The sequence below is a fragment of the Pleurodeles waltl genome, chromosome 12, assembly GCF_031143425.1.
Source record: "Pleurodeles waltl isolate 20211129_DDA chromosome 12, aPleWal1.hap1.20221129, whole genome shotgun sequence".
Taxonomy (NCBI): domain Eukaryota; kingdom Metazoa; phylum Chordata; class Amphibia; order Caudata; family Salamandridae; genus Pleurodeles; species Pleurodeles waltl.
Genome location: NC_090451.1, coordinates 21,394,494 through 21,421,266, shown reverse-complemented (window position 1 = coordinate 21,421,266; position 26,773 = coordinate 21,394,494). Strand labels below are relative to the sequence as shown.

Sequence of the window (26,773 nt, the reverse complement as noted above, 5' to 3'; positions counted from 1 at the left end):
ATAAGACATGCTGCAGCCCTTAGAGACCTTCCCTGGCATCAGGGCCCTTGGTACCAGGGGTACCAGTTACAAGGGACTTACCTGGATGCCAGGGTGTGCCAATTGTGGATACAAAAGTACAGGTTAGGGAAAGAACACTGGTGCTGGGGCCTGGTTAGCAGGCCTCAGCACACTTTCAATTCAAAACATAGCATCAGCAAAGGCAAAAAGTCAGGGGGTAACCATGCCAAGGAGGCATTTCCTTACAAGGGTCAAGTATTCATCTAACTATACTTGCAGCATTAAACAGGGTTGTATCAGTATAAGAGCTCTAGCCATTAGAACCGCTAGTATTATCCAGATACTCAGTAAGAGTATTTGAAGATTACTGGAGAGATTGTGGTGGAAATAGAAGAGTTGAATTCATTGTCATGTTAGATTTCTTTAAAGTATCACTTTAAAAAGTCTTAATACAACTGTACCAGTGAGAAATGTTAAATTAAAGACTTATACTGGTACCACTCTATGAGAACAGCATTAACTATGTCAAACAAACCCTAAAGTGGTGTCATCTGAGCTGCAGAACACACCTCACACTAGACAACCGGTTGTTGAGTAAAATTGTGCTACTTGAGCTTATATACCAGCTTTTATGTTTTGGAAAGTACACCGTGAAGGCGTGCTTTGGGCCTTTGAGCTGCAGGAAATATTCGTTAACTCTTGTTCTGATAAAGACAACTAGAAAATTAAACTTTAAATTATTATCCATATTAAAAAAACCTTAAAAGTAAAATTAACTCAAGTTGCAGGGTAATCTCAGATCTGGTGAGACGTGACCTGGTTGAGGGAGTTGACACAGTTAAGTGGGAAAGCATCTGTTCAATTCCAAGAAGAAAGGTTTACTATACATATACTGACCCGTGCTACCTCTTACATCATTTGGGTTTATGTAGGTTTTATGTCACCGCCCTGCACCGTGGCTCAACCCCCCTCCCGCCCCCCACTCCTCCTTCAGGCTCTTTAGCTGAGAGGGCCCAGTCTCATCCCCAGGACATTCCGCTTTAGCCTAAAAGGATGTTGTTGTGTCCTTGTTGCATACTTTCAACCCCCCCCTTCCCATCCCCTGGAGTTGAGGCACTTGCTTGATGTTTTACCGTTGGCTCACCTGCTTGGGTGGCACCATCCACCATGTAGTCTGTTCTTACCTGTATGAAGAGCCAGGAGGTCACCAGGGCCAGGCTGCTGTACTGCCCGTTGAACCGGTAGTGGTAGGCATAGAAGGCAAAGTGATACAGGTAGAAGAACCTGGAATACAGGGGGAGGCGGGTCAGTGGCTGCAGAGCACAGTCACACAAGGACTGAGAGCAACAGAACACCAGAAGTACAAACTGCAACAGGAAACAGTGAGAGAGGTAGAGAGGAGAGGCACAAGTACAAAACACATAAGACAACACCACAGGCGCCAACACACTCAGAAGAAAGCTTCTCAAAGAGAACAGCGCGAGTACTAACTGCAAGCCTAGGAAAGATCCCAGCGCTAGTACTGACAGCCAAAGGACAACAGCACAAGTACAGAGAGCGGCAGAACAGTGGAAGTACAAGCTGCAACAGGAAGCAGTGAGAGCACGACAGGTAGAGAGAGGCACAAGTACAAAAACACACAAGATAACACCACAGGTGACAACACACCTAGGAAAGATCCCAGCGCTAGTACTGGCAGCCAAAGGACAACAGCACAGTACAGAGAGCGGCAGAACTGCAGCTGAACTAGTGACAGACAGCCCCCACAGGAGAGCACGTCTAAGAGGACAGTGCAAGCAGAACCACAACAGCAATACACACATTACTACCCACAACCCCCATGTGGACTTACAAAAGATAAAACTGAAGGAACTGCAAGCCACGGGACAGAGAAACATTTAACACCAGCAACTTCCATGAGAAGGAAGTGTTACCCCGGAGCAACCCGTCTTGCCATCACGAAGGCTTCCTCTGAATTCAGATACGGTAGAACAGCTTGGCGCTTGGCCATTTGGTTTTGTTCAGATAGTACTGCAAAGCCTTTTCCTTTTCAGCAAATGCAGTGATGTTTATGTTGCTACAGGCAGAGTTTGAAAGACTACAGGTGCGCTACTGCTTCATGCAGATGACGAGAGGATGGAGCTACGGCAGGTATGAACCTGGAAAGGCCTTCAAGCTGACTGCAAACCTCTTCCGATAAAGTACTTACACTTTCAGGATTTGTGTCACCATCACAGCAGGAACAAACACATTGTCCAGCTTAGACTTATGAATCTGCTGAAAGGGGCAGGGCGGTCTCCTGACCTTGGGCAGGGTTGTGGTATTTCTCACCATCATCAGGCAAATGCAACCAAAATCATCCCATAAAGCTCATGCAAATTTCAGTGAATGCGATAAAAGAACACTCAGATTTCATGTGGATGTCAAGGCTAAGTGGGCCGGAGACCCATCTGAGACCGTCGAAGTCAGGGTGAAACCTGACGTTCTAGAGAGGTTACAGGGCCGGACCTTTACTTATGCATCAGAAGCAAACTCTTTTCTATTTCATGATGTTCAGAAGGTCCTGGAGGCCTAACTCGTAGTCTTCAAGACAGAACAGTGCTCCCTGCATATGAACTTATAGAGCGTCTTTCACGAGGAGGGGCAATGGAGGACCAGCTACTAGTAGAGTTCATGTGACAAAGAACGAGGAATTTGAGCCAAAGGGGGTAAAGCTTAACATTTTACATATAGCTCAAAAACCCCATCAAAAAGGAGCCTTCACAAAAAGTAGAAATCTTAGGAACCCCATTGGGCTTCAGGGACAGTACCACAGGTCAGATGTACAAAGCGTTTTACCAGTCACAAATGGCCCGTTTCACAGAACAGGGCCGATTGTGACCGGAAAAATGCTTTTTTGGATGTACATAATGCACTATGGTAATTTGTTACCGAACCACAGTTTGCATTTGCGATTCAGTATTTGGAAGGAGTGTGCAGTGGGTGTCCCTTCCAAATATCAAATAAGTAAGTTACATATTAGTGACTTGCTACCGAATTCCGGCCACAAAACAGTTATACTTTACCACCATTTAAAAAGTGGTGGTAACCCATCCACAAATAGGAAGGGGTCTCTTTGGGACCCCTCCGCTTTGAGAATGTTGAAAAATATTTTTAAGAGTAGACAGTGTTACCACAGACCACTGCCTACTCTTAAAAATGAAACTTAAAGGTTTCATTTCTTTTTTAAACCTACTTAATTTTCTTTTGAGGAAAACGGACTGCTTTTAAAAACAAGCATTTACAATGTGCCAGTGAGTGGTACATAAACCTGAGAAGACTTTTGGCGGCATTTCAAGCAACCCCACAGACTTGGCTGCTCTCTGCTGATGACGGGCTAAACCTAGAAACACGTGTCCAGAGATACACAGCACTTGCTGCACCTACTTAGGTGAAAGACTTTTGATTATTTTTTCAGCACAAAACGAAGTGACTGCATTTACCATGATGCATTGGGGCTAACTTTTTGCTTGAGTGTGAGGCAGTGTGCTCCCTTTTTTCTTTTTGTACAATGCAATGGGTCTCGCATTTGCTTGACTTATAGCCATTAGCGTTGTAAATTCCTAAATGGACCTTTCTTGCCACATAAATTGAAAATGAAGTGTAAAATATTACTTGACACTAGAGAGCCAATTCAAAGCGCCATAAGCGTGCGCACGAAGGAGAGAAACAAAAGGAAAAAGAAGTTCTCGCAGTCAAACGTATCGGTAATCGTGCAGTCAGTCTGCAAGGTGGTAGCACAACCGCCCAAGGCAGGACAAACGTAAAGCATTTACTAAATGTTAACAAGTGATTTTTTTAAAGGCAAACCCACGAAAGAGTGAAAGTGCTAGACGTGAGGTGGGCGTGGTTAAAGCCTACAATTCCTACAACAGGTCAAAGCGCATGAGCAATCAACCTAAAAATCCTGCTTTATTTAAAAACAAAGCCATGGTGATCTGCTAAGCCCAGCAGGCCACCATCCCTGTGATGGCAGCAAATTCTAGAGGGTCACAAACTGTGACCTACCTCAATATGAATAAGGTAGGTCTGTTTGCGACCCATTAGGAATCGCTACTGAAGCAAAAAAGCTTCATACATTAGAAACAGTGATTTCCCAATTGAGACTCCCAGGATAACGCAATTAGGAAATCGCTATTCCTAATCTTCATACATCTGGCCCCACATCTCCTCACTGCAACAGATGTCCTTTTTGAGGCGAGGCCTTCTTTGATCCCATTTACATTGCCTTATTGGAATCCGATCTGCAAATTCTGGATTTCCTTTATGGATGGGATCGGACAGCTGTAACGAATTGTCTAAATACCGTAGTGGAGAGCATGGCTGGGGGCGCATGTTTGCGACCAGTGGAATAAACAGAAGAGGGCTCAGGTGAGTAGGAGTCTCTGATCAGGATCAAGCAGGTAAACAAGGCATCAATAAAGACAGTTGACTATGGCCATGGGATTGTAAATGTAACTGGGTTGACACTTTTGCAACCAACAAAGAAGCTGTCTGCGGGTCTGCGGTGGAAGAACACATTAATGAAGAGGGCAGAGAGATTTGTATATCTGCCCCAAACCAATCAACAACTTCCACCCCTTATCCAGAGCTGGGTGAAACTGCAAGTATGCCAGCACCATTTGTGAATTCCCCCATTTCACTTTAGGTGAAACTTCGCAAAATTTCTTGTTACGCAATATTTGAGTGTGAAAAACTTGTGCACGAAAAATTTCTTGTTTAGACACTTTGTTCAAACTACTTTCCTGACAGTATCTTGCAATACTTTCATGTAACATGTGCGCTTGTGTGGGAAAAGGTCCTGAAAGATACGGGCAAACTACATTTAGCACTTAAAGCACATTTTTTGCACATTATGAACTTACACAGTTTCAACCACCCACCTTTTACACTTTGTTACCTACAGACTCATGTTCCTCCCTGAAGCCTTTCCTAAGGGCGGTTCCTCGAGAAAAAAAATCCACCCACATGGCACAATCTTTGCCTCAAGGGAATAAAGGTTCAGCATTTAAGAAAACTGACAATGCTGTGCAATTTACAAACCTAGGGATGTGAGCCAGACAAAGCCAGCACATGGACAAGTTACCTTAAACTTGTGAGTACTTTGCACATGTACTTACTCTTGCACTTTTGAGAAACCTCCCTACTTCTGGCTATTCACAAAATCCAAACGTAGTGTAACTCAAACATGTAGACCTGTAAACTCTGCACTTGTATAGCGCACTACTCACTCGTTAGGGTCTCAAGGCGCTGTACGCATACCGCTGTGGAACCCCTCCTGGCTTTTCCCTGTGAGACACCCACACCTGGGCACCCCCAGGGTGAAGCCAGGCATCCAATCACTGTGAGGGCCGTTGTGGAGATTAAGCAAGCTATTGCCCAGAGTTACAGAGTGGGACACATGAATTAGATTAGGCACTGAGGCGAGAATTATCTGGTCCAAGGGAATTGAGCCCAAGGCCCGCCGAGGTGGGAATTGAACCCTGGTTCCGGGCCAGATCTCTGCATCAGGGTCCGCCGCTCTAACCATTGTGCCACAGTGACCTACACATACTCACCCCATGAAAAAGTTGGTGGACACAAACTTATAAGTGTAAGTTACTAACGAAAAAAGGAAGCTGTAAGTGGTCCGACGACACCCTCCCATAGAAGAAAAGAGGGGGAGGCGCTTAAATTTAAACCCCTTGGGAAATAATGTTCAATTTAATTATTTAATATTGTTCTAAAACAATTAAGTATGTTAACCTTTTTATTTGAAAAATTAATGCAGCATTATTTTTCATTAAAATATAAATGAACTATTTGAAATTAATTTTATACAGTACTTTCTTAATATCGCTGCCTAACAGAAATATGCTTTCACTTTAGGTGGGAATTTATTTTTTTTAATTTAAATTTCAGAAACAAAATCAATTTAATGAAGTTAAATTAACAATTTAATTTGAAATTAAGTCAATGGTGCTGCAGACTTTTTTATTTTTTTATTTATTTTGTTCCAAATTATTAAAAAGACATATATACACACAATTTACATGTAGCAATTTTTGTTCAAGTTAAATAAAAAATTTAAAAAAACTTTTCCCACCATTTTACCACATGGAGAACCCCCAAGGTAGGGGAATAGATCTCCCTAGGGAAAAGAATAATAAAAATAATATATATTTTTACATTTTCCTTAAATTAGTATAAAAATTCAGCACGCCTGACAATATAGGACCAACAAAGACCCGCACTTCGATCTCCACTGTGTGGGATCCTGAAAAGGCATCAGCGCCGAGTAGAGTGCCGCGCTGGCAGTGTGCCCCAGACGTACAGAATGGCTGATGCTGAATTCCCACAAGCCTTTCTACTTGGCATTAGAATCGTTATGCACACAACAACGAGCACACAGCACATAAGAGCACTGAATTAACATTGCCCTAACCATACACACTCAGGCTGAGAACAGTATGCAACGTTCCTGCCCGGGAGCTTTATACATACTCCCCAGAAGCAGAGGGGCACTTTGGCAAACTTCACAGGATCCTTCAGAGGGCATTTTCATTTCATAGAATAGCAAAGTAAAAATGTTAAGAGGCAAAAACAAACCCCACACATAATGAATACCCTTTTGCAATACTTTGTTTCTCCTCCCCAGCACAGGCCCTGGATACACTGCCCTTTTCAGCTTGCTCGGTTTACCTAACTCACCTCTCGTTTGTCTGGCACACGCCAGCTTCTGCGCAAATGGCAGCTGTTTAAACTGCAAAGACACAGGCAAAGAGTCCAGCAATGTTTTCTTGAAAGTGCTTGGAGAAGCACAGAAGGCTCCGTGCAGGAGGTTTAGCAGAAAGACAGTGCTGCGACACACCACACACTTCACCCATACCACCACGCAGAGATGCCCGCCTCCCGCTCCACCCCTACCAGCAGGTATCACTCACAGAGAGGGCTCTCACCTCAGCCAGTGCCTTTTGCTGGTGTTGGTGTGGCAGCAGATGGCATCGTACTGGTCAGCCAGCCAGACGATGAGGATGATGTAGAAGGCAGTGGTGGTATCGTTGAAGAACTCCGACATGATGGCCTCCATGCCTGAAAAACATTCATAGTGAGGATGCAGACTTTGTGAGGGGTGGGAGGAAGGGGGGGGGGGGAGGAACAGCCCTCATCAAAAGTCAAGAGAGAACACTGACCCAACAATCCCGCAATTGAGATGTACAATACCCCTCTTCGTTCTACACATATAAGCAGCACTTTTTCTGGAAGACAGGCATAAACTGAGCTCATGCAGGCAGACCATTCACTTGATCTATGCTCCAGAGGCTCCGAGCTGGCCTGCTGGAGTGCAGGGGTGAGGGAATTTCAGTTCAGCATCTGCCCCACACAGGGAACCGCCAGTGGGTTTGGCCAGCTCTATAGCACTAGACCAGCAGGTCATGCACAGAAGAAGGGTGTAGGAAGTTGACTCTGTATGCACTATTTCAAAGTAAGGAATAGTATGCACAGAGTCCAAGGGTTCCCCTTAGCGGTAAGATAGTGGCAAAAAGAGATAATACTAATGCTCTATTTTGTGGTAGTGTGGTCGAGCAGTAGGCTTATCAAAGGAGTAGTGTTAAGCATTTGTTGTACATACACACAGGCAATAAATGAGGAGCACACACTCAGACAATTCCAGGCCAATAGGTTTTTGTATAGAAAAATATATTTTCTTAGTTTATTTTAAGAACCACAGGTTCAAATTCTACATGTAATACTTTGCATGAAAGGTATTGCAGGTAAGTACTTTAGGAACTTTGAATAATCACAATAGCATATATACTTTTCAAATAAAACACATATAGCTATTTTAAAACTAGACAGTGCAATTTTCACAGTTCCTAGGGGAGGTAAGTTATTGTTAGTTCTTGCAGGTAAGTAAACCACCTACGGGGTTCAAATTGGGGTCCAAGGTAGCCCACCGTTGGGGGTTCAGAGCAACCCCAAAGTTACCACACCAGCAGTCAGGTGCAGAGTTCAAAGTGGTGCCCAAAACACATAGGCTTCACTGGAGAAGGGGGTGCCCCGGTTCCAGTCTGCCAGCAGGTAAGTACCCGTGTCTTCGGAGGGCAGACCAGGGGGTTTTGTAGGGCACCAGGGGGGGGGGGGGGGGGGGGGGGGGGAGGACACAAGTTAGCACAGGAAGTACACCCTCAGCAGCACGGGGCGGCCGGGTGCAGTGTGCCAACACACGTCGGGTTTGTCGTTGAAATCAATGGGAGATCAAGGGGTCTCTTCAGCGGTGCAGGCAGGCAAGGGGGGGGCTCCTCGGGGTAGCCACCACCTGGGCAAGGGAGAGGGCCTCCTGGGGGTCACTCCTGCACTGGAGTTCCGATCCTTCAGGTCCTGGGGCTGCGGGTGCAGGGTCTTTTCCAGGCGTTGGGATCGGAGAGTCAGGCAGTCGCGGTCAGGGGGTGCGTCGGGATTCCCTCTGCAGGCGTCGCTGTGGGGGCTCAGGGGGACAACTTTGGTTACTCACAGTCTCCGAGTCACCGGGGAGTCCTCTCTGTAGCGTTGTTTCTCCACCAGTCGAGTTGGGGGTCGCCGGGTGCAGGGTTGCAAGTCTCACGCTTCTGGCGGGAAACTCTGTTGTTTTAAAGGTGCTCCTTTGAAACAAAGTGGCAGTCTTTGGTGAACAGGGCCGCTGTTCTCAGGAGTTTCTTGGTCCTTTTAGAGCAGGGCAGTCCTCTGAGGATTCAGAGGTCGCTGGTCCTGGGGAAAGCGTCGCTGGAGCAGTTTTCTTCCGAAGAGGGGAGACAGGCCGGTAGAGCTGGGGCCAAGGCAGTTGGTGTCTCCATCTTCTCTGCGGGGTTTTTCAGCTTAGCAGTCCTCTTCTTCTTAGGTTGCAGGAATCTGAGTTCCTAGGTTCAGGGGAGCCCCTAAATACAGAATTTAGGGGTGTGTTTAGGTCAGGGAGGGCAGTAGCCAATGGCTACTAGCCCTGAGGGTGGCTACACCCTCTTTGTGCCTCCTCCCAAGGGGAGGGGGTCACATTCCTATCCCTATTGGGGGGGATTCCTAAAAGTCAGAGTCACTTAAGCTCAGGTTGCCTTAGGGGCTGTCCTGACTGGTCAGTGACTCCTCCTTGTTTTTCTCATTATCTCCTCCGGCCTTGCCGCCAAAAGTGGGCCCGTGGCCGGAGGGGGCGGGCAACTCCACTAGCTGGAATGCCCTGTAGTGCTGGAACAAAAGGGGGTGAGCCTTTGAGGCTCACCGCCAAGGGTTACAGCTCCTGCCTGGGGGAGGTGATAGCATCTCCACCCAGTGCAGGCTTTGTTACTAGCCACAAAGTGACAAAGGCACTCTCCCCATGTGGCCAGCAACATGTCTCGGGTGTGGCAGGCTGCTAAAACTAGTCAGCCTACACGGGTAGTTGGTTAAGGTTTCAGGGGGCACCTCTAAGGTGCCCTCTGGGGTGTATTTTACAATAAAATGTACACTGGCATCAGTGTGGGTTTATTATTCTGAGAAGTTTGATACTAAACTTCCCAGTATTCAGTGTAGCCATTATGGAGCTGTGGAGTTCGTGTTTGACAGACTCCCAGACCACATACTCTTATGGCTACCCTGCACTTACAATGTCTAAGGTTTTGCTTAGACACTGTAGGGGCACAGTGCTCATGCACTTATGCCCTCACCTATGGTATAGTGCACCCTGCCTTAGGGCTGTAAGGCCTGCTAGAGGGGTGACTTATCTATACCTATAGGCAGTGTGAGGCTGGCATGGCACCCTGAGGGGAGTGCCATGTCGACTTAGTCGTTTTTTCCCCACCAGCACACACGAGCTGGAAAGCAGTGTGTCTGTGCTGAGTGAGGGGGCCCCAGGATGGCATAAGACATGCTGCAGCCCTTAGAGACCATCCCTGGCATCAGGGCCCTTGGTACCAGGGGTACCAGTTACAAGGGACTTATCCGAGTGCCAAGGTGTGCCAATTGTGGAGACAAAGGTAAAGTTTTAGGGAAAGAACACTGGTGCTGGGGCCTGGTTAGCAGGCCTCAGCACACTTTCAATTCAAAACATAGCATCAGCAAAGGCAAAAAGTCAGGGGGTAACCATGCCAAGGAGGCATTTCTTTGGCATTACTCGCCTGCACTGCTGCACTGGCGAGGTCTCCGTACCCGCGTAACCGCAGGCAGAGGGTGTTACGGTGTCCGCTGTCTTACAGGGAAAGGCACTTGGTGCTGGGCACCAGGTTCAGAAGTGCTCTAATTGTGCTGTGCTGAACATGATGATGAGGCATCAGGAGGATGAAAGATTGAGGCCTGCAGGACGGACAAAGGTCTATTCTAAAGAGGAAGAACTCGGTGCCACGTCGGACGGCCAGAAAGGGGCCCTGATCATGAAGTAGGGTGTAGCCAAGCTCACTACAATGAAATAGGCTTGTAAATCATTTAAAATGAGATATAGTGTGCACAGAGTCCAGGGGTTCCCCAGAGCAATAATAGATAATTCTAATGCTCTATTTTGTGGTAGTGTGGTCGAGCAGTAGGCTTATCAGAGGGTAGTGTTAAGCATTTGTTGTACACACACAAGCAACAAAAGAAACACACACTCAATGACATAATATGTTTTTATATAGAAAAATATATTTTGTTAATTTATTTTAGACCACAAGATTTAGTTTGCAGGTCAGACCAATAGGTTTTTAATATAGAACTATATATATTTTGTTAATTTATTTCAAGACCACAAGATTCAGTTTGCAGGTAAGTACTTTAAATGAAAGGTACTTTGCACATGTAAGTTCAGTACTTTGAATCAAAATCGACAATACATGCAGTTTTCTTTAACATGGCAAAAAGCTATTTTAAAAGTGGACACTGCACTTCGCAACAGTTCCTGGAGGAGGAAAATACAGTACCGATTTGGAGGTAAGTAACTGACTGACAAGACTCAGTCTCCGGGGCATAGGTAGCCCACAGTTGGGGGTTCAAGATAACCCCAAACACTCATCACCAGCAACACAGGGCAGGTCAGGTGCAGAGGTCAAACAGGAGCCAAAATAACATGGGCACCTATGGAGATAGGGGGTGCTCCAGACCCAGTCTGCTTGCAGGTAAGTACCCGCGTTGTCAGAGGGCAGATCAGGTGGGGTTAGAGGAGCGATGGGGGTGCGGTTGGGGGGCGGAGGGGAGGCAAGTAGGCACCAAAGACACCCTCAGTGGCATGGGGGAGGCTGGGTGCAAACCGGGGGTCCGGTTCCCACTAGAACTGAATGGGCAGACCCAGGGGTCATTTAGGCGCTGTAAGCAAGGCACGGGGTGGGGCGGGCGTCTCATGCAAGCCAGTGACTGGACAGAGCGGAGGGCTGCCTGCTGGTCACTTCTGCACCGGTGGTCAGTTTCTCTCGAGTCTGGGGGCTGCTGGTGCAGTGCTTCCCCAGGTGTCGGATATCTTCGTCCCGGGCAGTCGCGGTTGGATGAGGGGAAGGGCGGGTCCTCGGGATTCCCTCGTCGTGGAGGGGTGGTGAGGACAGCCTAGGGTGGACACTTGGTCGGAATCGCCTGGGGGTCCTCTCTGACTGGATGGTTCCTCTGGACACAGGCCAGTGGTGTAGGGTGCCGAGTAGTTTTGAACTCACGCTTCTGGAGTGAGGTGGGAGTCCCTTCAAAGATGGCTTCTTGTTCTCCTTGTTCTTTTGCAGGGTCTTTGAAGCAGAAGACAGGCCAGTAGGGCTGTGGCCAAGTCAGTAGTTGTCTCCTTCTCTTCTCTGTGGGGATTTCAGCTCAGCAGTCCTTTTCTTGAGGTCATCAGGAATCTGAAGATCTGGGTTCAAGGGTGCCCCTAAATACTTAAGTTAGGGGTATGTTAGGGTCACGGGGCAGTAGCCAATGGCTTCTGCCCCGGAGGGTGGCTACACCCTCCACGTGCCCACTCCCTCTGGGGAGGGGGGTGCATCTCTATCCCTAATGGTCCTAATCCTCCAAAGCAAGATGGAGGATTTCTCAAGGAGGGGGTCACTTCAGCTCTGGACACCTTAGTGGTGGGTCCTGGCGGAGGGGGTGATGCCTCCTTGTTTTTCTCATTATCCCTCTGGACTTGCCACCAAAATTGGGCGCTTGTCTGGGGTGGGGGGAGCGGGGCATCTCCACTGACTGGAGTGCCCTGGGGCATTGTAAAACGAGGCCTGAGCCTCTGACGCTCACCACCAGGTGTTAAAGTTCCTCCAGGGGGGAGGTGTGGAGCACCTCCACCCACGACAGGCTTTGTTTCTGGCCTCAGAGCACAAAGGCACTCACCCCATGGGGTTAGAAACTCATCAGGCAGTGGCAGGCTGGCACAGACCAGTCAGTCCTACACTACCAAGCTGGCATGCAGGGGCATCTTTAGGATGCCCTCTGTGTGCATTTTTCAATAAACCCCACACTGGCATCAGTGTGGATTTATTGTGCTGAGAAGTTTGATACCAAACTTCCCAGTATTCAGTGTATCCATTATGGTGCTGTGGCGTTCGTAATGACAAACTCCCAGACCATATACTTAATATGGCCACACTGTACTTACGTCTAAGAATGGACTTAGACACTGTAGGGGCATATTGCTCATGCAACTATGCCATCAATTGCAGTATAGTGCATCCTGCCTTAGAGCTGTGAGGCCTGCTAGAGAGGTGACTTACCTATGCCACAAGCAGTGGTTTGTGGGGCTTTGCACTGAGGGGAGGGCCATGTCGACTTTGTCTTTTTCAACCCACTAGCACACACAAGCTGTGAGGCAGTGTGCATGTGCTGAGTGAGGGGTCCCCAGGGTGGCATAAAACATGCTGCAGCCCTTAGAGAGGTGAATTTTACCCAGATGATTGCATAATGTATGATCTTCAAGACTATCAGAAGAGCTGTAATAAGTGACTTATTATGAGCCGTCCGTTGCACACCGTGAGCACATGCACTTCGGCCTTATTATGCCTTGTACCATCGGTAGCCACATCAAGGAGGTATACTAAGAGACCAGATCTTCATCCCATCTGAAATCCACTGTCGCGGACACAAGACCCTTCCAGCAGTAATCTGCAGCCTCCTCGCCTGAGAAACATAGAAGAAGCGATGCCCTTGGAACACTCTAAATTACTACGGTGCAGTGTCTTACACACCCTCCAAAATACTACTGGGCTTCATTTTACACACCCGCAAGAGCTGCAGAGTGCTTACCCACAAGAGCCAGGATGACGGTGAGCAGAGGAGCGGCAGGGAACGCAATGGTCATATTCATTTCCAGCATCTGCAACAGGTCCACTGCAGGAGGAACGAGAAAAGCGCATATTACACAAAGCCAGTGCACAACACACCCCAAACCACAGCACGTGGCCCTGGATACCAACCCAAAAGGCAGCAACTCACCGATGAAGACAAAGATCTGGTGGTGGGAGTAGCGCAGCAGCATGGAGACGGACAGCGTCTGCAACGAGAAGCAACCATCCACAAGTTGTGCGTCTCACTCGTAATATAAATAAATTCATAACAGTCATGCAACCCTGCTGCGCGCATTGCTAGGCTTCTTTCCGTGGGTCTCTGCGCAGGCAGCAGTTACTATGGCCCACAGTGTGGGGGTTCTCTTGTTTACCACTCGCACCCCTGAGCCCATACTTTAGGCGCTCTAAAATGGATAATCATGGCACTATCTTGAGGACTTGACTTAAGAGCCTTATTTCAGGAGAACGCTAAGAGACACACACTCAGTATATTCATAGTAGAGAATAATGCCATTTCCCAGTCAGTACTTTATACAAAGAAAGAGACTTTAATGTTAGTACACAGAAACATGTTAATCTAGAAAAACAAATAGGTGTGAGCACCCATGTTACACCACCAAAAGTTTCTTTAACCGCTTTGTGCTGAAGTAAGTTTAACAATAAACCTTATAGTCCATGTTGGTCTACGGCCATGGCTTTGGTTAACTCAGGTCCGTTCAGAAGCATCCGCACAAATCACCGAGGCATCAGTAGCCCCTGGCAACTATCTGACATTAAGGGAAGGAAAGGATGATGGCTTTTACAAGCCAATCCCACTGCAACCTTGAGGTCTAAAAACATGTTCAAACTGTTCCAGACGCACAGCACGGTGCAAGAATGTGAAGACCCTGTACCTGGTCCCTCTGGAGCTGTGCGTGAGGTGAAGACTCAACGGGCCGAGCAGAGACTATCCAAGCTCACTTTTCAATAACAAAGGCGATGGAGCAGCTGACCAATTGAATCGTCTTCCCTGCGGCATGAAGGCAGCTAGACAGGCTCCTGGGCATACTTAAATTCTTGTCCTGGCCTCTCAACAGTCATCTGATCAGTCCCAGGGGTACTGTCTAGACCCACCTGCAGACAGGTACGCCCTTCTTTCTAACAGATCAGCAAGGCAAGTTGGCAGGCTTTACTCTGACTTAAACCAACCATGCAGAATTTCTGTTTATGTTCCAAAATACTTCTTTGTAAGACTCCACTACGTCTGATGGATGAAAGTGGCCAGAGCGACCCATAGGGTTTCTTTGCGGATCCACCTGGGAGTCTCCCTTTTTCTCTACCTGGGACATGCCCACTTTACCTTCTGAAGCACCTAGGTATGGGTCATCTTCCCAATCTGGGCATGTTAGGGCCAGACCCCCACCCTGTTTGCTTCCTCGGCACGCTCTGCAGGAACCATGCCCATGCAGATCCCTTTCTTTGGTTCCTTAATGTCACATACAGACCGATGGATGGTGCTACTTCTGCTCCTAGGAGACCCCAGAAGTCCCATACACACGTGGGGTCTCTTCAATGGATTGTCCCTTTGCTCCTGGGGGTGAGGGAAATCCATACCTATAGGCCCAGGCGTGATATACGTTGCTCCCTGGTACACCCTGGTTAACATACAAGCATAAACAACTGCTGATAATGGGCACATCCTATGACTGCCCGCATAATGCCCATTACTGTGGGCTGATCTTAGGCGACACATGGTGGACTCCTGGCAGATACTACAGTTAGTTGTGAGCAGCCCAGTTTCCACGAGTTGCTCCTCAGACACCCTTGGGAGTAGTCTCTAGAGCACTTACTATGGCCAGTAGCACAACTCTTATTTCAATGGGTTACTTTCTGCCACCAAAGGAGGAACACGCAGCACAGACACCACGACTAGTTGTAGAATGCTCGCTCTTGTTGGGTTCCTCCTTGCCACACCTGGGTGGACGACCAATCACATCTGCTCCTGTCTCCCCAAGGTACCTACCAGAGGACATACCATGGATGGCTGCTCCCTGGCTCATGGGTGGACCCCTCAGGGATGGATCTGGGCTGCTCGTATTGTGTTGGTATTTAAAATCGATCGCCATAATCCTGCAAGGCCTTAACATTCTTTTCATATGTTTGTATGTGTACATACTAGTAATCTATCGAAATCATGAACCTACACTTTTAGCAGTGAATATGTGTTTATTAACAAAAAATGCATTTTGAAATAGGTATTTAGAGCAGATATCTGAATGGCAATCAGGATCACGTTTAAAAACCCAAATTCGTATGTTTTATTATGCCCAGTCTGCTGTCTGAACACATGGCTCGGGCAACAGTGCTTTTGTTTTAGTCTGTGTATGTGGTCTACCTAGTCTGGATGGGCCCAGGGTACCAGTTATATGTTATTTGTTTATTTTTCTACCTGCTCCTCCCACAGAGATTCTTGGTCTATGCACTCAGAATCTGTTTGGCAGAGGGTGCAAAAAACTAAGAACTAAAAGGTAAATTATACCCCCTTTAAAATTGTATTTCTGAACTGCTGGTATCACCAATAGTTTCTTAAAGAACATCTGTAAAATGCAGAATCTAGCCATCACTTTCTCAAGATTGTTTTAGTGACACACTTGCAACCTGCTTAGGTTGCACAACATGAAAATATTAGCATATATCATCACTGCGCTTTCGCGGCCTATGTGTGTTTTTTGTTGCTGTTTTTAAAAAAATATGTAATCGTACAAGAAAATAAGGTTTAAAATGCACAATTTGATCCCATGGACCCCACTTCAAAATAGATTTAAGTTGGCTTGCTTTGGTCGCAGCTATTCAAAACAGGTACAATGCCTACCATGTCAGGTCCTTCAACCTAATCATAGCATCACTGGAAGGACCTCACACGACATGTGGCCTAGATTGCAGGAAATTATAGCGTGGATTTTGCGGTGGTGATGCAAATGTGCTCCCTAGCAACATTGCAGCAGCACAACGCCAGCCTCAGTCAATACACTGGAACTCATTAATCACTAATCACATGCCTACCGACATGAGAGACAAGCAGCATGCACAAGGCTAGGAGAACAAGAAGCCTCAGAACTGAATATTCCCGATCATACCCTGAATGTCCAGAACTATGAAGTGAGGTCTCTGCATCGTCCGAATATAGGATTTTAGCTCAGTGACTGAGAACTCTAGTCATCTGCACGTGAAGCATAACTGACGCCAGCTGCCGAGGTATGGAACAAGATATATTTCCAAGCTGCGAACATCGTTCACAACCACCTCTCTTACCTTCCGAACACCTGGGGGTCGAGGTGTACAGCCCAGCCTACTACAGGTTTTGCTGTTTTGCTGTGTTGAATTAATATATGTATCCTAAAATTGAAAAGCATGTATTCTGGATGAAAGATGAAAGACTATGCTCAAAGTGATGTTAAAAAAAACAGATTTTCAAAATAAAGTTAAAGCTTATATTTGCATGATAAATCATGCCCTGTTGGGGAGACGTACTACAAGTAGCATTAGCGTGGTGCTAGGGGCACTGCAGTTGTGGTTGTCAAGTATATTTATACAGAGACCGTCCAAATTGATAAAACCTGTTTTTTTTACATTACTTCTTGCACATCCACTGGATGCACTGAATTCGCCTCTACCAGTAGTCTTGCATGGTGTTACCACCCACGTAATAATGTTTGAGCTGGGTATTATTTCAACACTAATAATAGTAGCTTGGGATGATTTTCATTGAACATATGTAGCTCTTTACTACAGAAAAAGTTGGAAACCCCTGGTCTAGAGTGAGTTCACAAATAGCCCAACCACCACACTTATCCAGATGTGTATTCCACAGATATGCTGAGGCACTGAATGGTTAAGCAAGAAAAAGTGACATTTTCAACTTACAATTACAAAGCAGACTTCACCAAAAGATGTATTTTCAAATCGTGAGTTTCCAAGACCCTAATCTCCACATCTCTATCTTCTCCCAATGGGAAATTATAGTTGTAAGATATTTCAAGGCAATCCTTGGGAGAGATGGTCCTTGCAATAGTGAAAACCACATTTAGCAGTGTTTCACTATGAGGACATGTAAAACACACGAGTACATGTCCTACCTTTTAAATACACTGTGCCGTACCCACAGAGCTGCATTTGGCCTACCTTAGGGGATGACTTACATGTAGTAAGTGGGCAGGTTTGGGCCTGGCAAGTGGGTGCATTTGCCTGGTCGAAATGGCAGTTTAAAACTGCCCACACAGATACTGCAGTGGCAGGTCTCAGACATGTTTATGGAGTTACTAGCGTGGGTGGCACAATCAGTGATGCAGGCCCACCAGTAGCTTTTGATTTACAGGCCCTGGGCACACAGAGTTCACTTTACACAATACAACTTAGACAGAGAGCACTTGCATTTTAGCACTGGTCAGCAGCGGTTAAGTGCCCAGAGCCCTAAAGGCAGCAAAAATGAAATGCAGCACAGGCCAAAAACAGGAGGGTGGAAGCAAAAAGACAGAGACCCCCCTGCAGAAAGGGCCATTTCCAACACTCTCCAACTAGTCGCACAGAAGAAGTACTGCTCCTAAGTATCACTAACTAGCCGCACTGAAGTACTTCTCCTAAGTACCACCAACTAGCCCACACTGAAGGAAGATTCCCCTGCCCCACCACCCACATCATACTCACAAAGATGACCATGATAACAAAGGCAGCCAGGTAGGACGTCCTTGCCATCCACATGCTGACAAAGCGGTAATGCTCCCCAGACACCACATTACGCAGGAACCCTGCAAGAGAGCCACAAACCACTGTTAGGTCTCACAATGTTCCCACACACAGCAACACACAAAAATATTGTCAGGAAAACCAAAACTACTGCCACTTTCCTAAAAAGGTGGCAAGGATTGACAAAACAAGGCTTGCACCTCTCATCAGTTTCCCACCCAGTCACCTTTGTTCTCCTCGTTCTCTGCCAGCGCTTTGACACTTGACATCAGGATGTCATCGTAGCCCAGGAACTCGTCCAACAGCAGGCGGCTGAAGCGATCCCCAAAGCACTGATCTCTGGTGGGGTCTGTTGGAAAAATGAAGGAGATAATGAGTACATCAGAGGCTGAAGGTGAGGGATGCAGAGAGGCAGAGAAGAGACAACTGGGGGAGGATAAAATTGCAAAGGGAGAGGAAGGGCACTAGGGGGAATTAGATGACATAACTAAAACGCAGAGCTTCTTTGCACTGTGGTGGGTGAAGAAGGGCGCAACGCTAGAAGACTAGGCACTGTACCAGTACACAGATGAAGGACTGATGTGCAGCACGTAAGTCAATCACCGCTCATATTGTGGATCCCATATATTCACTGCTACAGATGATCCTCAGAACACCTACCGAGAGTTACTACCATGACTGGTATGTTGAGGCGTTGCCGTGTGCTCTGGGACAGCCGAAGGAATCCGTACTCCAGGGAATACTCCACAATATACTCCTCCTGTGGCCACACTGCACCATAGGAGACAAAAATTATACTGCATTAGGTACCAAGACCAAAGTGCACAGAATGCAATCTAAGAAAATCTGAGGCAGCTCTGATGTGAGGATTCCCAATGTTGCCAGCATCACTCACAGTATAGATAAAAGTCGCTTAGGCACAGGGTTATGTTTATACAAAGGCGTTCCACAGTGGTCCAAATGCCAGGAAGAAAACAAACCACGTGTGAAAAGCTGTGTACTCCAATATGGAAGAGGTTACAAGAGGGCAGCAGACATGAAACAGCATTACCACAGAGGCAAGTGAACTATGAAAACAAGCAAAATAAACTACATTCTTATTTATATTTTAACACAGGAGTACTCTTCATGCGATTAACCCTACGAAAAAGAGTTTCTCCTAAAGACTGGGAACCCATTAGGTAAAAGATTTCACCAATAGACTGGTAACTCGGAGGAAAAGGTGGCTTTCTCAAATACTGGGAACCTAAAGGAAAGTGAACTTCTACCAAAGACTGAAAGCTCTGATTTAAATAAAAATAAAAAAAAATAAAAAATTAAAAAAAAGGAAGGAGTTTCACACACAGACTAGGAACCCCATGGAAAATACACCATTCCTCAAAGACTAAGAACCCAAAGGAAAGATATTCTAACAAATACTGGTAGCCTCTAGGAGAGCAAAGAACTCAGGAAGAACAAAGCAGGTCTGGGACAAAGAAAAATTGAAATTAAAATTGATCAAGTTTTGCTCCATTAAAAGAACAGACTTCGCAAAGATACAACCCACTGACATGAATGCACTGCGAGGGCTAGCGGGTCTGGTTTCACCTGAAACTTGCAGTTAAGGGCCATTGGTGAGTGCCAGTCCTGATTTGAGCGCAACCACATGGAGACTGACAAGCCTCAAATAGGGTGAAACCTGTCTAGGGTTGCTGTTCAGAGGAGACCTGACAGTTTGTACCTATTGGAGCAGGGTTAAGACTGATTGGCATATTTCTGGTTCCTGTCTGAGGTGTCATGGTGAGCAACTGAACGATGGATTGGAATGCAGCCCAGAGTAATTAATTACTGGTGGCCGAGATGAATGCAAGCATTCCCCCAGCCTCTTTTTGGTGTACTTGATTGATGAGTTTAAAAAAAAAAAAAAAAAAAACAATCTCTCTTCCTGGCCAGTACAAGCCCCCCCCCTCCAACTACTGCATAATCCTACATTTGCTAGGGGAGGAAGGGCAGTGGCCACTGGTTAGAATTATTCTTTTTACACCTTTTTGTTGCCCTCCGTCCCCACGTTAGCAGACATAGGGAGTGAATAGTGTCCACTGTGCATGCACCAAGTGAGTGTGTGTGTGCATTTTAGTTTTTAAAGATTCAGTGTTCAGGAAGGACGTTGTTTTTACCAGGAAATTGCAAGTAAAACGGGAAATAACCATTACATGCATAGTAGAGACACATTTTGCATTAGACCATAGGGGTGGCTGGATTAAAATTCATCAAACCACAAAAATAAAAAAGAATGTCAGAAAGGCTTTGGGTCATTGTAATGTGGTGTAGTTTTATCTCACAGTTTCGGAGATTGTGTGAACAAAGTTTTCTAAAGGAAAAATACAGAAGTGGTAGATTTGGAGCTCTCGGTTATAGCTTTTGACCAATCTGGATCACACAGCACATTCCGGACGTGGGGCGGTTCTTCCCCAGGCCCGGTCCAAATTAGTTCAGGTTGCCAGGGAACCATTTATCTAGGAAGCAAAAAGTGGATTTCCTGAAATAAGGACATATAAAGATGCTTCTGTACTCAGCATGGTGTGAATGATCAAACTAAAAGCTCCTACTCTGGAATTATGCCTAACAGTACCACGTAAGACCACACAGATAAAGCCAAAGAAGACAAAAGGAAATATATTATTGTGGGTAGGGGGTGTTTGTGGGGGGGGAGGGGGAGTTAATTGTTAGGAAGACCAGATAAATTATTTGAAAAAAGAAAACACACAACCACTTGAGGGATACAACCCAAATAAGGACACGAAAGGCAAGAGAGGATTATTTTTTTTGTTTCAAGAAGGAAAAAACTAAATACTGTATGGGAAAAATGCTACTATTGGACAGAACACAAGACACTACAACCGGGCCAGCAGACTTCCAAACAATCTCTTCCATTGAGATCAAGCTATACTTGGATTGGTGGGTTTAAAGTCTAAAGCTGAAAACAGTTCTGGTCAGCAGTAGTGTTGGCATGGAAGTAAACATCACCGTCCCCTTGGGGGAAAGATGCCACTGTAAAGAGACCTTTGGGTAAAAATGTACAAATGTAAAAGTGAGAAGCATATTTGCCCTAGTGAGGGGCCTGCCCAAGTTGTAGCTTCCTGTGGTCATCCAACACATTAGAAATACCGCCCTGGATGACTCAAACATGGTGGTGGGTGCAATGACTGAACCAAACCCAGAAGTTGAAACTGTCTCCAGTTGTGAAGATCTGAAGCCAAGCCCAGAACCTAGAATTTCTTGAGGACCATTGGGGTGGGAAATCAACCAAATGATTTTCACCTTCAGAAACCAGTTCAACTGTATGCAGGAGAAGTATTTACTGAAACTCGTGCCCCAGAAAACTCCCACCCTGTTCTTGAGAGCCTGAAACTTTTGGATGCAAAGTCACGTCTGGAGATTTATCTGTAGTCTGTCTCTGTAAGGGTGCTTTCTGAGGGGGGGAATTATTAACACCCACTTATAACACGCACATTCACGTCACAGGTATCTTGGCGCTAAAATCACAGTACACCCAAAGAATTATGCAAAAAGCTAAAACTAACTAGTAATACCCTCAAGCTAGTCTACTACTTAGGAAAACCCACGTTTTAAACCTTTTCCTAAAAGTGCACAAGTTTCCATTCTTTCTGAGGATAAGTGGTAATTTATTCCACAACTGTGCAGCCTTCGCCTGGAAAGATCTGCCACCATACCCAACCTTCTTGAATCTTGTACGCACATCAGGTTTGCCAAGAAAGACCACAGCTGCATCTGTGGTCTGTAACAACAAAGCTTCTTTTTCAAAAGTGAAGGACCGGTTCTGTTCGCAGCTTTGAAGACCATGCACATTGCTTTAAACACAATTCTTTCCCCCACCGGTCCCAGTGCAATTCTCTTAAGGTATTCTGAGGCCGAATCAAGCCTGGATTTGGTAAGCGCAAGCCTAGATGCACCTTTCTGCACCCTTTCTAGTTTTTAGCAGGTAATTGGGAACACCCGCTGAAGTGGATTACAACAATCTAATCGGCTAAGCACTGCGCCCTGTACCACCAGGGTCCGTGCTGGTTGAGGCAGGAAGCAAAAATGAAGGGCTCTGTGCAGAGCCCTGTGGAACCCCATGGCTTATCTCTTTGAAAAGTGATTAGAAAGGAGGAAGCACAATGGCCTGCCATCTATCAGTCAGGAACGAGTCCACCCAGTCCAGAAAATTGCCTCCAATTTCAATTTCCTTCAGTCTATCCAGCAGACTTCGATTGTTAGTATCAAAAGCAGCTGATAGATGTAATAAAATGAACACTGCCACTTTCCCTTTACAGACTGTCATTCTCAACTCATCCAATGCATGGATTACAGCAGTTTCCGTACCATGTGCCAGTCTGAAGCCGGTCTGTTAATTCCAAGATACCAAAGACTTCTAGATATTTTGCTAACTTCCCGCTGACATATTCATCAACAATCTTTACCGGGTATGGAAGTTGAGAAATGGGCCTGAAATTAGTAAGGTTATTCATGTCAGAAGACTCTTTTTTTCAATAATGGTTGGACAAGTGCCGTTTTCCACGCAGGAGGAACCTTACCAATAATTAAGGATTGATTAGAAACCTTCAATGGACCTGGGAATAGATCTTCTGCCCTCTCTATCCAGATTCCCTGTGGGATAGGATCTAGTAAGGAACCAGAGGAGATGGGCATGACACATTTCTTAAACTTCTCACTACTCATAGGCTCTAAAATGTCTAATTTACCATGTAGACCTATTACCTTGCCTCCAGGATCCAGCGGACCAATCTCATTGCTCAGTCTGTCGTTTAACTGTGGGTTACCTGCAACACGGACGGCAGATTCTACCTCTATATCTTTTTGGATCACTTCGATCTTATGAAAAAAAAACGGATAACTCATCACGCAATTCCTGCGACGGTCTCACTGTACCTTTAACGCAATCTGGACCTGCCAAATCCCTCACTATTTCAAGCATTTCCTTACTTTTATTGGCAGCTTTCTTGGCTTTTCGAATTCTCATCTTATATTGATTTAAAGCTTGTTTTAATCATCTTTATCACCATCAGAATAGGTCCTATGCCACTGCCTTTCCAACTTCCTGTACTTCTGTTTGGTTTCTTTTAAAGTAGTCGTAAACCAGGGAGCCATCTGTCTAGGTTTGATATTAACAGATTTAATAGGAATTATTCCATCTAGAGTCTCTTTGACTTTAGTCAGGAGAAGACAGCATTCTTAACAGCGGTCAATCAAATGAGCCCTTAATACCGTCAAAAGACATTTTCAAATGTTATTCAAAATTCAACAAAACAGTCGTAGGTGTACATATTCCACAAACAGCCAACACGTGTTTCGTCCAAGGGACTTTTTCAAGGCGAATGCGTGCTAGTATAGGAATTCATATGTAAGATGTTACAAAATCAGGTAATTTAGGGTGTCCAGTAGTAATCCAAAATAGGTGTTCAAAAACTGTTGTGATGTAGTGACAGTAGGAAAAGGTCGTATAAAAAGTCACATATCTTGGTCAAGTTATGCAGAGCCCATGAAACCATATCGTATTAACAATGAGACGTGCTCTGGCGTTTCGGCAATGTTGCCGAAACGCCAGAGCACGTCTCATAGATATGTGACTTCTTATACGACCTTTTCCTACTGTCACTACATCAGAACAGTCACTTGGACGAAACATGTGTTGGCTGTTTGTGGAATATGTACACCTACGACTGTTTTGTTGAATTTTGAATTACACAAGGAATTAAAGCCCAACCGGTTTGAATAACAACTCCGATTGATCTTGGGACTTCTTTCTCCACTTTGGATGATATTCTTTGGACTGTTTTTCTGGAGTGCCCCGGTACAATTTTCCAAAATACTTTCCAGCACAGTTCAAGAAGTTTATTTTTGAATAGTGCCCTATAATACCCTTGGTGGTTGGGTATTACTACCAGGTTAAGCACCCACAAGAGCTCTAATGAATTTGGACTTACTATTTAATTTGCCATTTTGTGTACGGATGTGCGAAGTTTAAGCATTAACCACTGTTTTTGTTTCCTCACCTGACATCAAACTTGCTTCTGGAAATGAAAATACCAACAACCTAGTTACACTGGAATGTGAAAATAGCCATCCAGGATCTCCCAAAGGATTAACACTCGTACTTGACTTAAGTCAGATTAAAGCACCTAGAAAGCGCCTGGATACCTTCACAGATGAGAAATAGCACTGTACAAATCTACTGACTGACTGAAGTCTAGAACTGGACCACAGTCTAGGCCAGTGAACATCTAGGAGATCACTGTCCTTTCCTCCTCTACAAAGATAGCAACAGCAGTAACTGGCATCAGAGTGTGAAGCAGAAACACACAAACGCCCATGACATATTACATTTTTTAATGACCTGTACAATGTACCCTATAAACATTTGAAAGGGCTCATTAGATGTGACGGGGACATTTTGGGACAACAAAGTCTTCCTGCTTGGAGGGAAATTGTTAAAGGAGTAAGTGCAGCACCTTCCCCCTCCCCCCCATCATTTAGAGTGGGCAATGGTCCACTCCGGGAGAAAGACAGGAACTCAAGGTATGTGGGGGGCTTGCAGCATGGCTGTCGTGCACATCTCTTTTAAAGATAGAAGGGGGTATCATGAGCATAGAGAAAAAACAAATAATTTAAAAAGCTAAATATGGATCACATGAACCTGAGCGCACTGTCCCACAAGAGTCCACTCACTGCAGGGCAGCGAGTGCAGAGGACAGCAATACAAGGTGCCTTTACCTGCTCGGGCAAGCATCTCAAACTCGGAGACGCTCTCGCTCAGAGGCTGCGTACCTTTAGTGGCGGCCTCACTAAAGGAGAGCTCCTGGGTTTCGTTCTGGCCCACCTGGGTCACAGTCTCGATACTCCCCAACAGCGACGGCTTCAGGATCACCTTCGGTTCAATGTCCAACTCAAACTGTGGGAAAGGAAAGGAAAAGATCAGGTCTCATCAGGAGCTGCCGGTTGGATATCTGATATTACGTCCTCAGGAACGGAAATAACACTTTGAGCATCTGTATCTCTGTGGGTCTCAAAGAATGACAAACCTCCCAGTGAGTACCTGCCCCTCACCATCTGTCAGACTCTTCAAGCAGGCGAAGCACGCATCCCCTCACTGGCACATAAATTAATAGTCTGCCCACGAAGGACAGAGAGCAGGTTTTTTTCCCAAGTAAACTACAAGTTAAACCTGGTTGTGCCTTGAAACTAGGTGCAGACCCTGAAAAAAATGAAGGCTACACCCTTAAACCACAGGCAGAGCAGTATGTGTATCATCGTTAGGTTATCCACCAATGAGGGGGGGTTGACTATATGGTGTTAACTTGTCCAGTCTGCAGACTCCGAAGCGGCGGTCCGACTGTTTTATGCAATGTTTGCTTTGTGTATACATTTTGCGATACAAAGTGTGGGAAGAGGAGTGATGCACTCACTGCTGGAGTGACGTCTGTTCCAGGAACTATTTAGAGCTCCTCACTACAAGTTTCTTTCAAGATCTATCTTCTGACGTGTCCACAGCTGAGATTTTGTTCACCAAAAAGTAAACGGTCCCAATTGTGGGCAAATAATGTAAAAGAGGCAGAAGGATCACACAGCCCCCGATGTCAGACCTCAGCTAAGTTTGAAAGCTGGTATTAGCATTCTGTTTTAGTTTTATGGTGGAAATTCACTCAAATAGTCGATCAATTAGTCCCTGTTGTAATCACTGATTCAGCATGCAGAACCTTTAGTTTCTACAACACAAGGCATGTTCCAGGCATCTGTGAGGCACTGAGTGTGACCCCGTGTGGGGAGAATATCATAACAGAGGCCCTTGTAGCCCTCTTTCAGCAGTCACTCTCCTCAAAAGCAGCTGTCAATCATTGCCTGTGATGTGTGTTACAGGCTGCCCAACGTGTGAGCGACTGATGGAGCAAAGAGTTGCCCCCCACCCCATCCAGCGTTAGCAAGTCTTAAGATCAGACCATTTGCAAAGGCAACCCGTTTTAGTAGACCTATGTAGCCCAGTCTTCAAGGGCCCGGCTCACATCTGATATACACCGAACCCCCCATCTCTGCTTCAACCGAAGCAGCATCAAGCCTGAGGGCCAACCATCTAGACCTCCGCAAATGTTCTATTTAGATTTTGGGACTCAGCAGACTGGATAGGACATTCAGCAACCTTAGTGCTCAGATCAGCACACCCTCAAGCTCATTAGCACCAAGGGACAATATTTACACTAGGAATTATTAAGTGAGAAGAATACAACATATCCATTCGGGGTGACTCCAAGGGCAGTCCGAGTGACATTGTGCAAGCACCCCCCCCCCCTCCCAAAGGTGGAATACAAACAAACGGTCAAGATGTTTATAGAGCAGGAAAAATAAATGCTTATCAGATGATTGAGTCAAAGGATGCACCGACCATTAAACAAGAATATACAATGCATTACTCCTATCAACCTCAGCATGAAATATGACAGAATCTGGAGCAAGTCCTAACAGCGCTGAAGAAAAGGGATGGGGCGTGAAGCAACAGCACCAGGACTGATAAAGGCGTTTAATAAAGGTGTCTAAGCAATCGGGCCTAAGTCAATTGGATACTGCAAGAGAGACAAAGCCGTGAGCAACATATGAAACAGAAAAAAGGTGTGCATGGGTTCTGATAAGCAAAGCAAATGAGACAGAGGTATCACAGCAAACACAAACAGCACAGAATACTGCAGGTCAGACAGCACATGAATGCAGGGCAATGCGGGGCAGAATACAAGATACAAGCATGACCCGGAGAAGAG

General features: G+C 45.8%; 1 protein-coding gene across 2 annotated transcripts in view; it reads right to left on the bottom strand.

Annotated features, from left to right (window-relative positions):
- The window catches only part of TMEM259 (transmembrane protein 259), an 82,937-nt gene that overhangs the window by 37,674 nt on the left and 18,490 nt on the right, over positions 1 to 26,773 (bottom strand). The window contains exons 3-10 of one of the 2 annotated variants that reach the window (XM_069216249.1): positions 24,741 to 24,918; positions 18,627 to 18,737; positions 18,193 to 18,315; positions 17,928 to 18,028; positions 13,393 to 13,450; positions 13,204 to 13,287; positions 6,978 to 7,110; positions 1,185 to 1,284 (exon numbers count right to left, since the gene is read on the bottom strand). In XM_069216249.1, coding sequence (XP_069072350.1) covers positions 1,185 to 1,284; positions 6,978 to 7,110; positions 13,204 to 13,287; positions 13,393 to 13,450; positions 17,928 to 18,028; positions 18,193 to 18,315; positions 18,627 to 18,737; positions 24,741 to 24,918 — 888 coding nt within the window. The remainder of the gene's footprint in view (positions 1 to 1,184; positions 1,285 to 6,977; positions 7,111 to 13,203; positions 13,288 to 13,392; positions 13,451 to 17,927; positions 18,029 to 18,192; positions 18,316 to 18,626; positions 18,738 to 24,740; positions 24,919 to 26,773) is intronic. The other variant, XM_069216248.1, reaches the window with a different exon arrangement.